At 36.2% G+C, this 13,503-nt stretch overlaps 2 protein-coding genes across 3 annotated transcripts in view; both read left to right on the forward strand.

Annotated features, from left to right (window-relative positions):
• Positions 1-5,897, forward strand: part of ctdnep1b (CTD nuclear envelope phosphatase 1b) — a 13,001-nt gene extending 7,104 nt beyond the window's left edge. The window contains exons 4-7 of one of the 2 annotated variants that reach the window (XM_082161338.1): positions 1,165-1,353; positions 1,476-1,587; positions 4,478-4,562; positions 4,657-5,897. In XM_082161338.1, coding sequence (XP_082017464.1) covers positions 1,165-1,353; positions 1,476-1,587; positions 4,478-4,562; positions 4,657-4,717 — 447 coding nt within the window. In that variant the 3' untranslated portion in view covers positions 4,718-5,897. The remainder of the gene's footprint in view (positions 1-1,164; positions 1,354-1,475; positions 1,588-4,477; positions 4,563-4,656) is intronic. The other variant, XM_082161339.1, reaches the window with a different exon arrangement.
• A 1,848-nt stretch (positions 5,898-7,745) lies between these two features.
• On the forward strand, positions 7,746-11,633 carry gabarapb (GABA(A) receptor-associated protein b). The gene is made up of 4 exons (XM_082161342.1): positions 7,746-7,954; positions 9,716-9,794; positions 10,734-10,852; positions 10,929-11,633. The coding sequence occupies exons 1-4, from the start codon at positions 7,865-7,867 to the stop codon at positions 10,992-10,994; spliced, it is 354 nt and encodes a 117-aa protein (XP_082017468.1). The 5' UTR covers positions 7,746-7,864; the 3' UTR covers positions 10,995-11,633.
• Positions 11,634-13,503: the final 1,870 nt, after the last annotated feature.

Below are 13,503 nucleotides of genomic sequence, written 5' to 3' on the forward strand. Positions count from 1 at the left end.
CGTAAATCATGCAAATCCGCTTTTATTTTTTAAAATAAACGCGCATAGGTTTAGTATCTATGATCACGCGCGTGAACTCGACAATCGACTACTGTGGACTTCGACCGAAAACAGGAAGAAAATACAGGTATGTGCGCTGGCTGAATTAACATAATTTGTATTAATATCTTTCACATCTACTGCAGTCAGATTCACCGCGTTCACTCTGAAAGAAATCCCTCACAATGGCTGGGCACTTGTAATGGCACATCAAGGATGTTAAGAAGCTAAAAGCAGGTTTAAAACTGGCCCCATTGAAGTCAATAGGGTGCAAATTTTAAAAAGAGGATAACACGGTGTAGGCAACACCGATTTTTGTCGTTGTTCTCTGTATTGACAGCACTCCAAATTTACAAAAAAAATTTGCTCAATGTTAAAATTGACCGGAGTTCTCCTTTAAGTGTGATAAGAATTTTAGACGTGTGGGGCGAACTATTTATTTTCTTAGCTGAAGCCGACAACGGGACAAAATAAATGTTAAGAGAGACATAGTGGAGTTCCTATTTTCGTTTTAACAAGTATAATAAATTCTGTAGTCTAGCCCTTGGATTGACCTGGCAAGTGACATTATTCTAAAACGCATACGCATAAAACTCCCCCGACATGGTTAGAAAATATTGCCTCTAGACGAGCCAGCTGCACAACGAGAAAATGTCATAGCATGATCAGAATAGCCTACGGAAGCCCTGAACCGCAACGAAAAGAAAGAAAGAAAATCTAACATTTCGAGAATAAAGTCGAAACAGTACGAGGTGCGCCGTATATTTTCCTGCTTTTTTGTTCTTTGCCAATCACACCTGTGAGTAAACTTTAAGCAGTGGCTACTTCGTTGCGCAAATGTATTTATATAACGTGATATGCATGAAATGGCTCTCGTTTCATCACTATGAAAGCGGCAGCGCGTATGAGTGGGAAACAAACTCTCACATCATACAAACAAACAGGTCTATCTTACACGTGTTTCACCGTGGTAAGTTTTCATCGTGCAGAACAATTTTTTGTATGTTGCACTGTACAGCCCTGATTATTAATATTATTAAAATGCTTCTCGATTAATCATGAATCGCTGTTATTTTCACCCAAATGTCTCTTTCATTTTCTCATGTAAACTGTCATTTTTTTCAGGTGGTAATAGACAAACACCCAGTCAGATTCTTTGTACATAAAAGGCCGCATGTCGACTTCTTCTTAGAGGTGGTCAGTCAGTGGTATGAGTTAGTAGTGTTCACTGCTAGTATGGAGATCTATGGCTCTGCAGTAGCTGATAAGCTGGATAACAACAAGGGAATCCTAAAAAGAAGATACTACAGACAGGTAACCACTGAAACTCTTTACATTTCATTGTTCTTAAACCTTTCTTATGAGAAATATGGAAAAGGCAGACATTAGTCACGGATATATTTCAACAACACTCTCCGTTTCTTTATCTTGTGCAGCACTGTACACTGGATTCAGGTAGTTATATTAAAGACCTGTCCGTTGTACATGATGACTTATCAAGTGTAGTCATTCTTGACAACTCGCCAGGGGCATATCGCAGTCATCCAGGTAAGACTATAACGTGATTTCAACAACGCGCTGTAGTTTGCACTGCTTCTTTGCAGGATTAACTTGTGTGTGAGCAGTTGCCCAGCTGGTCTCACTGCATGATATCTGTGGTTGTGTACTTAAGGCCATTTCAGCCTCACCGTGTTTAGCATGTTCAGCATCACAGTAATGCAAAAGCAAGATTTAATATCATATATAGGATTTATACATCATATTATATAGTCAATTCCTGATGAATTCCCCTATTTTTTTCGAATGGATTTTACTCTGAAATGCATTACATTATGGAAGTAAATTATAAAGTTGACTTTTGAAGTTGAAATTGATCATACACATACATATAATGAACATCTGAACTTTAGGATGCAAAGTAAATGACTAAATTGAAAAAAAGTCATTTAAACATCACTTTAGAAAGAACTGATCAATAAATGAATAGCTTGGTCTTGAAAAAAAACACATTTTACTGCTGTGATGTGGGGTTTTTGTCACATGAGAGAAATTTCACTGACAAAAAAGGTCCATTGTCTGTTGTCATTGTCAATAGTGTAGTGATGTAAGTCACTTTCAAACCAAGCAGATTTCTGTTGTTCAGTGCAGCGAATCCATGTGACCAACAATGATAAATGTAACCACACATTTAGTCACAAATGTATAGATATAGATTTCAAATGTATGTTTGCCGATTTTCAACCCGCTTTGTATTGGTACAATGACGGTAGTATATATAAATTAACAATTTCTGGACTGAGAAATTCCAGTTTATTTGTCAGCAAAATCTCCAGAGCTTTCGTGTAAACTACAGATTATACTTCCACGTTTTTGCATCCCCGCCCACTGAGAGTCGGATCGACAGAGGGTTCATCTACTCTTTAAACAGTATTATTGTAAAAATACTATGGCAACAGCCTACATGACAGTGTTAATTTCGTTGACGAATAATTTTCGTCATTATTTTCGTCAACGACATTTTTTCACAGACGAAAACGAGACGATAACTAAATAAAAACTAGTTTTGAATGACAAAAACTATGACGAAAATCTATTGACATTTTCGTCAACGAATAAAAACTAGACGAAAATGTTAGATAGTGACGATTTGGGAAGCGATCCAGTCTGATGTCCTGCATTTGTGGTAGATGCGCACAATTGTACTGTAACGTGATCTACCCAGCGGCACACGAGTTGGCATGCGCTGCATGTCTCATAAAACGTTAAAACATGTAACGTTAAACGTCTGGGAGAATGAGTAGAGCAGACATGAAGATCTGAATAAGAGTGACGACGCAAAAAAAGAGCTATTCGGTACGGTTTTCTGTGCGCACACACCCGACCCGAAGCGTGCAGCCATTCACATAGACACCTATACAGCGCGCGAGTACAGAATTGAGCTTTCTTTCGTGTCTGAATGGACAAATACACACACATATTATGTCTAAATGTCCGTTTTGGAGAGTATTCACGTAAATGATGTCGGTTATGTCTTAAACAGTTGTGAGTGTATCTATGTGCATCAGTGCATTGGATCCGCATGTCATTGGACATGATCCGATGTCTTAAAGTGACAGTGGGTAATAAACCTAATGCGGTCTGTGTCCTTAATATTGATCAAGCAACAAAAGAAAAAGAGGAAAGCATTCACTGCTCGTTAATAGCTTTAATAAGGATTAATTATATTTAATTCATTTAAATATGTCTGCTTGAAAGAATAAAGAATGATGTATGCAAGTAGTTATAAAGAATTCATATATCATTCATTGAAAAAAAGACTGTCTTCTACTTTAGGAAAAGTGGTTTTATTTAATTTTAAGATATTTTTTAAGTTACAGTAGTTAAATCTGTATCTGTATCGCAAGTTCAAACTTTAAAATCATTCATATTAGCAGGTTAATGTTTTCTCCGGGAGTATATGGGTTTGGACATTTTTGAGAAATTCTAAATAAATGCATTTAAATTGAAACCCATTATATTTTAGTCGACTAAATCTACTGTAGATTTAGTCGACTAAAATCTTATTGTATTTCGTCGACTAAAACTAGACTAAAACTAAAACAATTCAGATGACTAAAATACGACTAAAACTAAATGGCATTTTAGTCAAAAGACTATGACTAAAACTAAATCAAAATTTGCTGTCAAAATTAACACTGCTACATGATGGCATTTTGTTTCGGTTGGTTTGGCAGAAGGTGCGCTCCCCGTTCCTCTTTTTCTAAATGAACGGATGAAATGGCGGTTTCTTTCGTTTTTTTCCCTCTCGTCTGTTTCATCTAAAACACTGTGTTCATAGTCATTCAGTTTAAAATGTAGACTACAAACACAGATTTTCCGTCGCAGTGTCCCGTCGTCTCCATATTTCCTATTCTTTGCAGCCTTTAGCTTCTGCCTACAACACTCTGGATCCTTCACTGGAAACCGAAAATAACTTGCTCCCGCTAAACGTTTATTCTTTGCATTCTTGCACCCAGGAACAATACAAGTCAACACTGTTGTGTCTAAAAGTTTGCTAAGAAGTATTTCCTACTCAAGCAAAGCGGTATTTGACTGGTCAAGCCTATCCAATAGCAGACTTGGAGTGGCCTTGGACGACAACATGCCCAGTGCATTATGGGTGTTTTCCTACTTGTTATTACCTGTTTCCTACCTGTTAAATTTAAGTTTTCCTACCTATTTGGCAAAAGGGAAGACGACAGCCTTTTTTCTTTGTTTTCTCTAGTCAGATAGCACCAATTTCAGAAATGATTTCACCTTTCTACCGTATAGACATCCAAGTTTTCTTGAAAACCCATTTATTATAAAAGGTCTACTGAGGAAAAAGTGGTTTTCCTCCAGAACGTGTTTGGTTTGAATGTGTAATTGTTTTCTACATTTCTTTTATTCTGACCCATAGATAATGCAATACCTATAAAGTCATGGTTTAGTGACCCCAGTGACACAGCACTTCTTAACCTGCTGCCCATGCTGGATGCACTAAGGTAAGGATCTTAAAAGTAACTAAAACATGGAACAATTTTTATGCTGTTCACTTGAAATCTCATAGCACCACTTCATTATGTGTTCCCTCTTCAGGTTCACCGCAGACGTACGGTCCGTCCTGAGCAGAAATCTCCACCAGCATCGACTCTGGTGATCATCCGACCGAGGGCTTTCTTCAAGTCCGTTCTTTTTTTTGTTTCATTTTGTCAAACTGCTTCCCTATCTGACATCCGCCTGATCATTCTCCCTCGACTCTTGACTCATCGCCTTCCAAAAACGGCCTTACAATGAGGCCTATCAGGAGGAGAGTCAATCCTGAACTCAAAGGGGATGGAAAAGGCAAACTTTAGGATGTTTCAGGAAGCTTTTTTGCCTACGTTTTTTTTTTTTTCTTCCCTTCTTCAGAATGGAGTCTCTGCCTTACAGTTCTACCTATGCTGATCGTGTGCCAGTTATGTTTGTGCTATGTGTGTATGAGGACATCTGCTGTTTTTCTTTTTTAATTATTTGAAGATATGGAGTGGCTAGATACTGAAGCAAGATAAAAACAGACCTTTTCACGACATGCGTCTTCAATTCCAGTTTGGGACGTCATACCTCACTTCTAAAGGTGGCGCAAACGGAGATCTACTAAACAGACTGGCTAAGAAAAAAAAGCCACAGACACTCAGCACATCTAATAGTTCACTGGACAAACTATTGATGTCACAGACAAGTTGGGGGTTATTGTTGTAGAGTTGTGTATGCTATTATTGAGGTACTGTCTTGGAAAACATGGGTTTTAACGACTTCTGTATGGTAGACCTGTCCAAATTCAGAATGTGGAAGAAAAGTATTATCCATTATTCTGCAGCAAATTCTTAATTTTTATTTTATTTTATTCTGGTCAATTGTCATCCTGCATTAGTTTTGGCAGTAAATGAATTTTTCATGATTATCAGGGAGGATGTAATAGAATATGTGCTTTGAAGAAGCTAAACGACAGATTTTAAGCCTTTCTGCTCTAATTCTTCTCTATAAGAATGTATGTGGTTGGTTATGAAATCCTACCACTTGGGCGCCTTTTTACAATGTATTTTTTTCCTTCCTGAAAATGTAATAATGACAAGACTTGAATTTATAAAACTTGTACTTCATTGTATTGAAGAGCTGACTGAGCAACAGACACCTTTTTTTTTTTACTCAAGGCCTTGTTGGTTTCTCTGCATCTGTCAGATAATGTCAATTCTGTTCTCATCAATCAAACACTTGTTAAGTCTCAAGGCAGCTTCCTGGGACACAAGGAGTCCATAGACCTGTGCACGTTACTAATAAAAACGTGTCACTATCTCATACTCTGGGTTCAGTTTCCTTTTACTGTCTTATTAAAGCTACAATATGTTTTTTTGTGGGGGGGTTTCGCAGCTAGGGGTCGCTAACCTCTTACAATAACAAAGGCGTAGGTTGATGACGCATAAACGGAATTATGGAACTTGTCGTCATGCCGATGGATGAGTGAATACATTGATTTTTTTAACATGACTGGTATGAAGCAGGTCGCGCTTGCTAATGAGAGACACATATCAGCGTCACACGGATATAAAGGAATAAGGACATTTCATTTTACCGGACTACATGCAAGTGCTGAATTACTACTCGCACAGGTCAGTTTATTAGACGAATGAAACTTGTGAGGTAACGCAGCGCTGTTTCACTTGGTCTACACTATCACACTAAACTGCATTTGAGTGTGTTGAAAGTTATAATGTTATTCTATGCGTTAGTTTGTTGGCTGTATGAGACTAGCGTGAGCTCGATCAACATTAGAATAACATACTGATCATATTCTAACATTTCATCATGTTGAGCTATATAACATTGATTAGTTTAATGCACATTTACTCACCTCTACATTTGCGCATCTCTGTCAAGTCGAAGTTTGTCGCGGACGTGGAGCTCTCGGCATTTCGGAAACGCCACGCTGATATTGATCCTCGTTTTAGTTCTCCTTTTGTCCCAAAGTCTGCTTGCCATGGTCCATAATGTTTGACCGAAACAACAACAGCGTGAGCGTGCCGCTAGACGTAACGCAGTTGTCCACGTCTGTCGCCATGGTTACTATGGCAGTACGAGCGGAAACCAGGGATAACGCGGATATTACGTCATTGACAGGACAATGACCAGGGACGAGCCATTATTTAAAATTGGAATTCCTCTGAAATTAAAAATCTTTGGGAACTTTTGGGATATTGTAAGTACACAACTGCAGGAAATATATCACACTGTGCAAGTGATTTTTGGATATTTAATTTTTTTAAATCTTACATACTGTACCTTTAATAGTATACTCTGCAAAATTTTGGAAGTAGGCAACACATGTCTTCTACCCTTTTGCTGCACCCAAAAAAAAAAAAAAATCTTTACAATTTTTTTTTTTTTTTTGTACAAATATATATAAATAGCGTATGTATTTATGTATGTGTTTACACACACACAGTGTCACTCTCACTCTATCCTAGGCAAAATAAGAAAAAATGGTAAGATATTTAGTGGTCTTTTAATTGTCTACTTTTTTAAACACAAATCACTGGTCACGATATGTGTGTTTATAAAGAGAGAGATAATTAAAATAGTGTATGATAAGAATTTTTTGTCACTATACTTGACTGCCATTTTTTTTTTTTTTACTTGAAAAAATTGTTTGAGGGAATTCAAGTATTTTTACTTGGACAAGACAAAAGCCGATTATATATTTTTGAAGTGTAATAATGCTGTGTCCGTGTATGTCTTAAAAAATATTTTTTTTTAAATGTTAACTTTTTACAAGCAAAGAGAACAGTCTACTGACGTTAAGGTCGATTAATAGAAATTGTTTGTTGTTTATTTATTCATTCAAGAATAAATGACCGTTTGCATATTTGCTCTTATTAAACACCTCTGCGTCACTTTGAATACCGGAAGTGAGGGCAGATAGTCATATGACTGACCGGAGCACCGCTTGACAATTCTACAGTGTGTACAACCGAGAAAGTAGTCCCTACCTTAAAAATAACAACGAAATGTCAGAAAACATTTTAGTAACAATCGAGCACCTTCAATAAGTCTTGCGTCAAATACTTTAAATACAAGTTTTTTTCAGGATGTGTGGTTTTCAGAAAAATACGAGTTTGAGTTGACAAAAATAATGTAAATATAGTGTGCCCGTATTAATGCGCAGAAGGAAAAGCAAAGCACTAGCAGCTGTGTATGAGAGAGAAGCGTTGGTTACGTTTCTGACACTTCTGTGTGTTTCTGAGAAAAATTTACTCTTCCTTTAGCAACCATGAAGTTTCAATACAAAGAAGAGCATCCTTTTGAGAAGAGGCGATCAGAGGGAGAGAAAATCAGGAAGAAATATCCAGACAGGGTTCCTGTAAGTCGGTTTGTATCGTTTGAAATGTGTAAACAGAAGCTCGCGTTATAGGGAACCACAACAAACCAGTAAAACGCGAAAGGCGTGATTGATCTACATTATTTGAACGGTTCGTCCGTGACAAAACAAACTCATCTTGTGTATATTCGTTCTTTCTAAGCGTAACGTTAAGTTGCACGAACAAAAACAGCGTTAGCTTCAGTAGCACGTGAAGGGCGAAACTGTCGAAGGCCACGTTTATGTATCATCTGAAATTCTTTATTATTATTAAAATTAATAGCCTACCCATGGTAACGTTATGCTATGCGTATTTGAACGGTTATATAAATCAAATCAAATCACTTTTTTCAAATCTTTGAAAGGCGAACAATTCAACACTCATTCACTTTCAGCTCGTTTTGTTTTTATGGTCTCATCTAACGTTACATTAATCCGCAAGGCTTTATGAAAAGATTGAACTTAATTAAGTGTTATGCGGTGTGTATGAACTTATTTAAATTTTGTTTATGGGTAAAATAATACATTCAGGACCATGTTGAAGTGGTGAATCTTAAAATAGCCTCGATGTCCCATACAGTCAACATGTTTACATTCAGAAGGTTGACTTCGTTTACCTTATAACCAAGCCAGTAAAACAACAAAACAAGCAATCCTCTAAAGATTACATTTTGAAATAATTTTAATGTTGATTTCATTATATTCCTTTTGTTTAGATCACTTACATCCAAATTAAGGTGGTGTTTTGTAGTAGCATATAACAAAAAATATATTGAATCTGGTTCAAATGAATCAATTGTTTTAAGTGCCCAAATATGACTGATAATTCTAAACTCAACATCGACTATAAAAGTAACTCTAGTATTGTAACGTTACGCAATATAACACTGTGTCTACATTTTACAGCTCTGTAATGTCCTGTGTCTTTGGTAGAATTTGATTTAATGTCTGTTTTTTGTTGTAATGGTTAAGCTTTTTTGAAAAAGTTCACACATTGGCTGTTCGTGGTCATTGAATATATTTGTGTGTGCTTGTTCAACATTGTGGCTGATATATAGATTTTATTCAACACATTGCACTGCGTTTCTTTCATTTCCTATGGGTGAACAGCCAATTTGTGACCTTTTTATTTTTTTTACCACTTAGACTCATCGAATCAAGTGCAGGTTTTTCAGATTGCATATCTTAGAAACTCTTGAAATAACTTTTGAAACACTAATTTTGAGGAAACTATTTTTATAAAACAAAACAAATGCAGCTACACATTCAACGAGACTCACATCTGAGTTAGTGAATGCTTTCTGGCGGCTACGGGTCACTGATGTCTGAGGAGAGTCATGGCTGCTTATATTTCATTTACGTTATGTTTGCTAAAAGATGAATTGCTACTATTGTTACTGTCAGGTGGTATTCCCCCCCCCCCCCCAAACCCTGAGTAATTTCTGGACCTGGAATGAACATTTTTATTTGAAAAAACAAACAATCATGAATCATTTTCTGAGTAGAAACATAGCAGTCTTGGGTCCAAAAGTGTTTTGTATCGTTATCTTGTTCCTCATCTGCAACCTAATTATCAAAAATAGCACAGCTTTTCTCAGATCCTCTTTGCACCAAGTCAAAAATCACCCATGGTAGGCTTGAAATATGTACGGTGCGAAAATCAATCGAAAGTGAATCATCACTCAGTTTCATATAATGCTTAGTTAACTCTACCAACTCTACAATTTCTACACTAAAAAAAGTGTTTATTTGATTCTGTATTAGGTAATTGTGGAAAAAGCTCCTAAAGCCAGGATAGGTGACCTAGACAAGAAGAAATACCTGGTCCCCTCTGACCTGACGGGTAAGTCGTTTTATGTGTCTAATTTTTTTTAAAGGATGTTCATTTACAACATCAATGATTGCTTCAGAAAATTCTGTGAAAAGAAGATACATTTTTGTTGAGCTTTTCTATGTTGGCATAGTAAAAGTACTTATTGAAGTGCCCCATCATGCTATTTTAAAGGTTCCTCATTTTGTTATGGAGTCTCCTACAATAGGTTTACATGCATCCAAGGTAAAAAAAAACAACTGTAATTGTCTCATAAATATACACTGCAGCATCACCTCTTTTCTCACAGTGTCTGAAACGGCTCGATAAAGGATTCAGTCTCTCTAAACTCCTCCTTTTCAAGAGCCTACTCTTCTCTCTGATTGGCCAGATGGCCTAGTCTGTTGTGATTGGTCGACCACTTACAGTGCTTGTCGGAAACGAAGCATCAGTTACCATAACTGAATTTCAGCTCTGGATCTTCCTCAGTGCTTGATACACAATGACACGAACAAGTGCATGCAAAGTGGATCTGCTCTCGCAGCGCAGAAAACAGCGTCTTCTCGACATGTCGACAACATGAACCAAACCCTTCCAGCCTCAGCTACAAATATAGTGTTTGAGAACCGGGGGAAAGTAGACGTCGTTCGTGGGCAGCCAATGAAGACCATAGTATGATTGCACACGTGTTAAAATCCTACGGAGGCTCGTGCAGAAAGTAAGACTGGAAATATTGACGGCACATTTGAGGCAGTTCAGAATCGGTTCGTTCTTTTGGGAGACAATAACTCCATTTATCGTGCACTTTAATCTTTAAAACTTTGTCTTTTACATTCACAAACAGCCATATAACACACTACATGAAAGGTAATGTCTGATAAAGCATTATAGGGGCACTGTCAAGTATGTTTTTCTTTCTATAGTGTTTTATATTATGGATTATTATATTTTTTGTTGTTGTTGTTGTTGTAGTGGGCCAGTTTTACTTTCTCATCCGAAAACGAATCCACCTGAGAGCCGAGGATGCTCTCTTTTTCTTCGTAAACAATGTCATTCCCCCTACCTCTGCCACCATGGGCCAGTTGTACCAGGTATTTCACTCTTTCCTCGTCAATATCGAAGTCGTTTTATTTTGTTCCTCTGATAATTTCATGTTCTCGCACACAGGAACATCATGAAGAAGATTTCTTCCTTTACATCGCCTACAGTGACGAGAGTGTGTATGGAGAATAGAGCCAAAGGGAAATGAGCCTCTCCCTCCTCTCTTTCTTCCTTTTAAAACAATATATAGACGTCATTCTGGCAGCCTAGAGCTCTCAGAACTGAAGTATCAGATGCACTTTTGCTTTAATTCGATCATATCTCCTTTCATGTTTTTATCCTTTCATTTCTGATGTTTATTAGAGTTTACTAAGTAGTAGTTTTTCCATTTTTCATTATTCCTAAAAAATGGTGTCTTACAAAACTGTCAGGCACTAGCTCTAATACAATGAAAATGTCACTGATACTGTTACATTTTGAATTGATTTCAGCTTTTGTTTCCTAGTCATGCTCATTTTTAATGTTTCTGACCATAAATGATTGTTTGCTCTTTCTAGATGGTTTCTAACTAGCATGTGCAGTCCAGCACTCGCTGGTCAGTCAGTTGAGAATTCGCACTAAAGTGTATTCGGTTATCAGCTAAGTCTAATATGCTGTTGTTACTTTGATTTACTTTTATTATTGTACCTAAAAATGTAGCTGGGTAGATTTATTTTAAGTTGTAAATCTAAAGTGCAAGTTTTATTTGCAGTTTTGTTTTTTCTTATCTTGGTATTCAGCTGTATTTCTGGTACCCTTGACGATGACCATATAAACCAAACGCACGCAAAATTTGTCTGTCCTCATTTTATCTTACCATCTGGTGAAGTAAACAAAGCTTAATAAGGAAGCTCAGAGGGAAACAGCTGTGCAACAATTAAATATTGCAAATAATAACTCTGCTTGTCCACAATTGTAATAGAGGATCTTGCTTGTTTCCTTTCTATATATATATATATATATATAGTAAATTCAGATTTCCTGGTTGTCAGAGGACAAATGATTGAGTAAGGTAAGATGGGCATAAATACATGGAAATGTATTTAAAATACAAAATACCGTGTGAAAAACTGTATTTAAGTACAAATACAGTATTTTGAAAATACACAAAATACATGAGAAATTGGCCATCAGGTCAAAGTGAATGAAGAAACTACATAGGCCTACTGACTTTTAATTCCTAACCTCATCTCTGCCCTCTCTGTCATTCTTTCTTTCTTTCTTGCTGGCAATTACAAATAAACGTATGCAAAATAGCAGCCATTTATATACTTATTTCTGACCAGGTTACAATGTAGTCTATTACTTGTGGTGAACACCATTAAAAAATGTGGAAAACTGGAAACCTTTTCTGCTATTTAGCAAAGAATATGGATGGACGATATGACCAAAATCTTAATTTTTTTTCACAGTAACAAAATATATCATGGTTTCACAATTCTCAAAATCAGTTTTTATACCACAGCAAAAACTGTAAAGTTTATTTGTTTCCATAAGTTGATCTAAAAATTTTAAATTAAAATTCATTTAGATTCATTTGACACTATTTACCCAACGTTTTTATTTATATATACATACATATATATATATATTTTTTTTTTTTATAAATACAATTAAAAGCTGAAGATTTTTGTGGTGTATCATTCATCAGCGCTGCTTTTTCCACGTTCCAATAATTCCTGCCCACTAAAAGCTGCACGGATAAATGAGCTTACTCCACAAATAGGCCTAAGTAAACGATTTAGAAAAAGTTCCATCGATTCACACTTTATATCATCGCTATGATATATGTAGTGTCAGATCACCCAGCCCTAACATGCAGTAATGCTTTAAACACATTTGACAAGAGTTGATCAAAATCAACAACCGATCAAGACTGATTGAATATATAATGCACTATTTTAAAGGGATACTCCACTTTAAAATGAAAATTCTGTCATCATATACTCACCCTCATGTTGTTTCAAACCTGTATGAATTTCTTTCTTCTGCTGAACAAAAAGGAAGATATTTAGAAGAATGTCAGTAACCACACAGTTTCTGGTCCCATTGACTTCCATAGTAGGAAAAAATATATACTATGGAAGTCAATGAGACCAGAAACTGTCTGGTTACTCACATTCTTCTAAATATCTTCCTTTCTGTTCAGCAGAAGAAAGAAATTCATACAGGTTTGAAACAACATGAGGGGGAGTATATGATGACAGAATTTTCATTTTAAAGTGGAGTATCCCTTTAAGCTCACATGCATGAATGTTGGGGTTGGGGGGAGGGGGCGTGTCTGAACTAGTTGATGCACGAAATCAGTACCAGTACATTTTGAAAATACAAAAATACGCATCTTAAATGTATTTAAATACAAATCAAATTAGATTTTTTCCAAAGGCTTTAAAATACAAAATAGTATTACAAAATAAAAAATAGTAATACTGCCCATCCCTGGTTATGTATAGTACATTTATATTTTTTCTTTTTTAAAGTAAATCCAGACAGGTTTTCTGTGAGTAAGGTGTATATATATATATATATATATATATATATATATACACAGGGCTGCCAACTTTTGAGTTTAGCTTGGAGTGAGATTTTTGGGGGGTTATTGTCAAAACATTTGGTAACTAAATAGAATTTTATGAAGTTTAGTGACAACATGTTACAATGT

This window comes from Leuciscus leuciscus (assembly GCF_965113295.1).
Source record: "Leuciscus leuciscus genome assembly, chromosome: 2".
Lineage (NCBI taxonomy): Eukaryota > Metazoa > Chordata > Actinopteri > Cypriniformes > Leuciscidae > Leuciscus > Leuciscus leuciscus.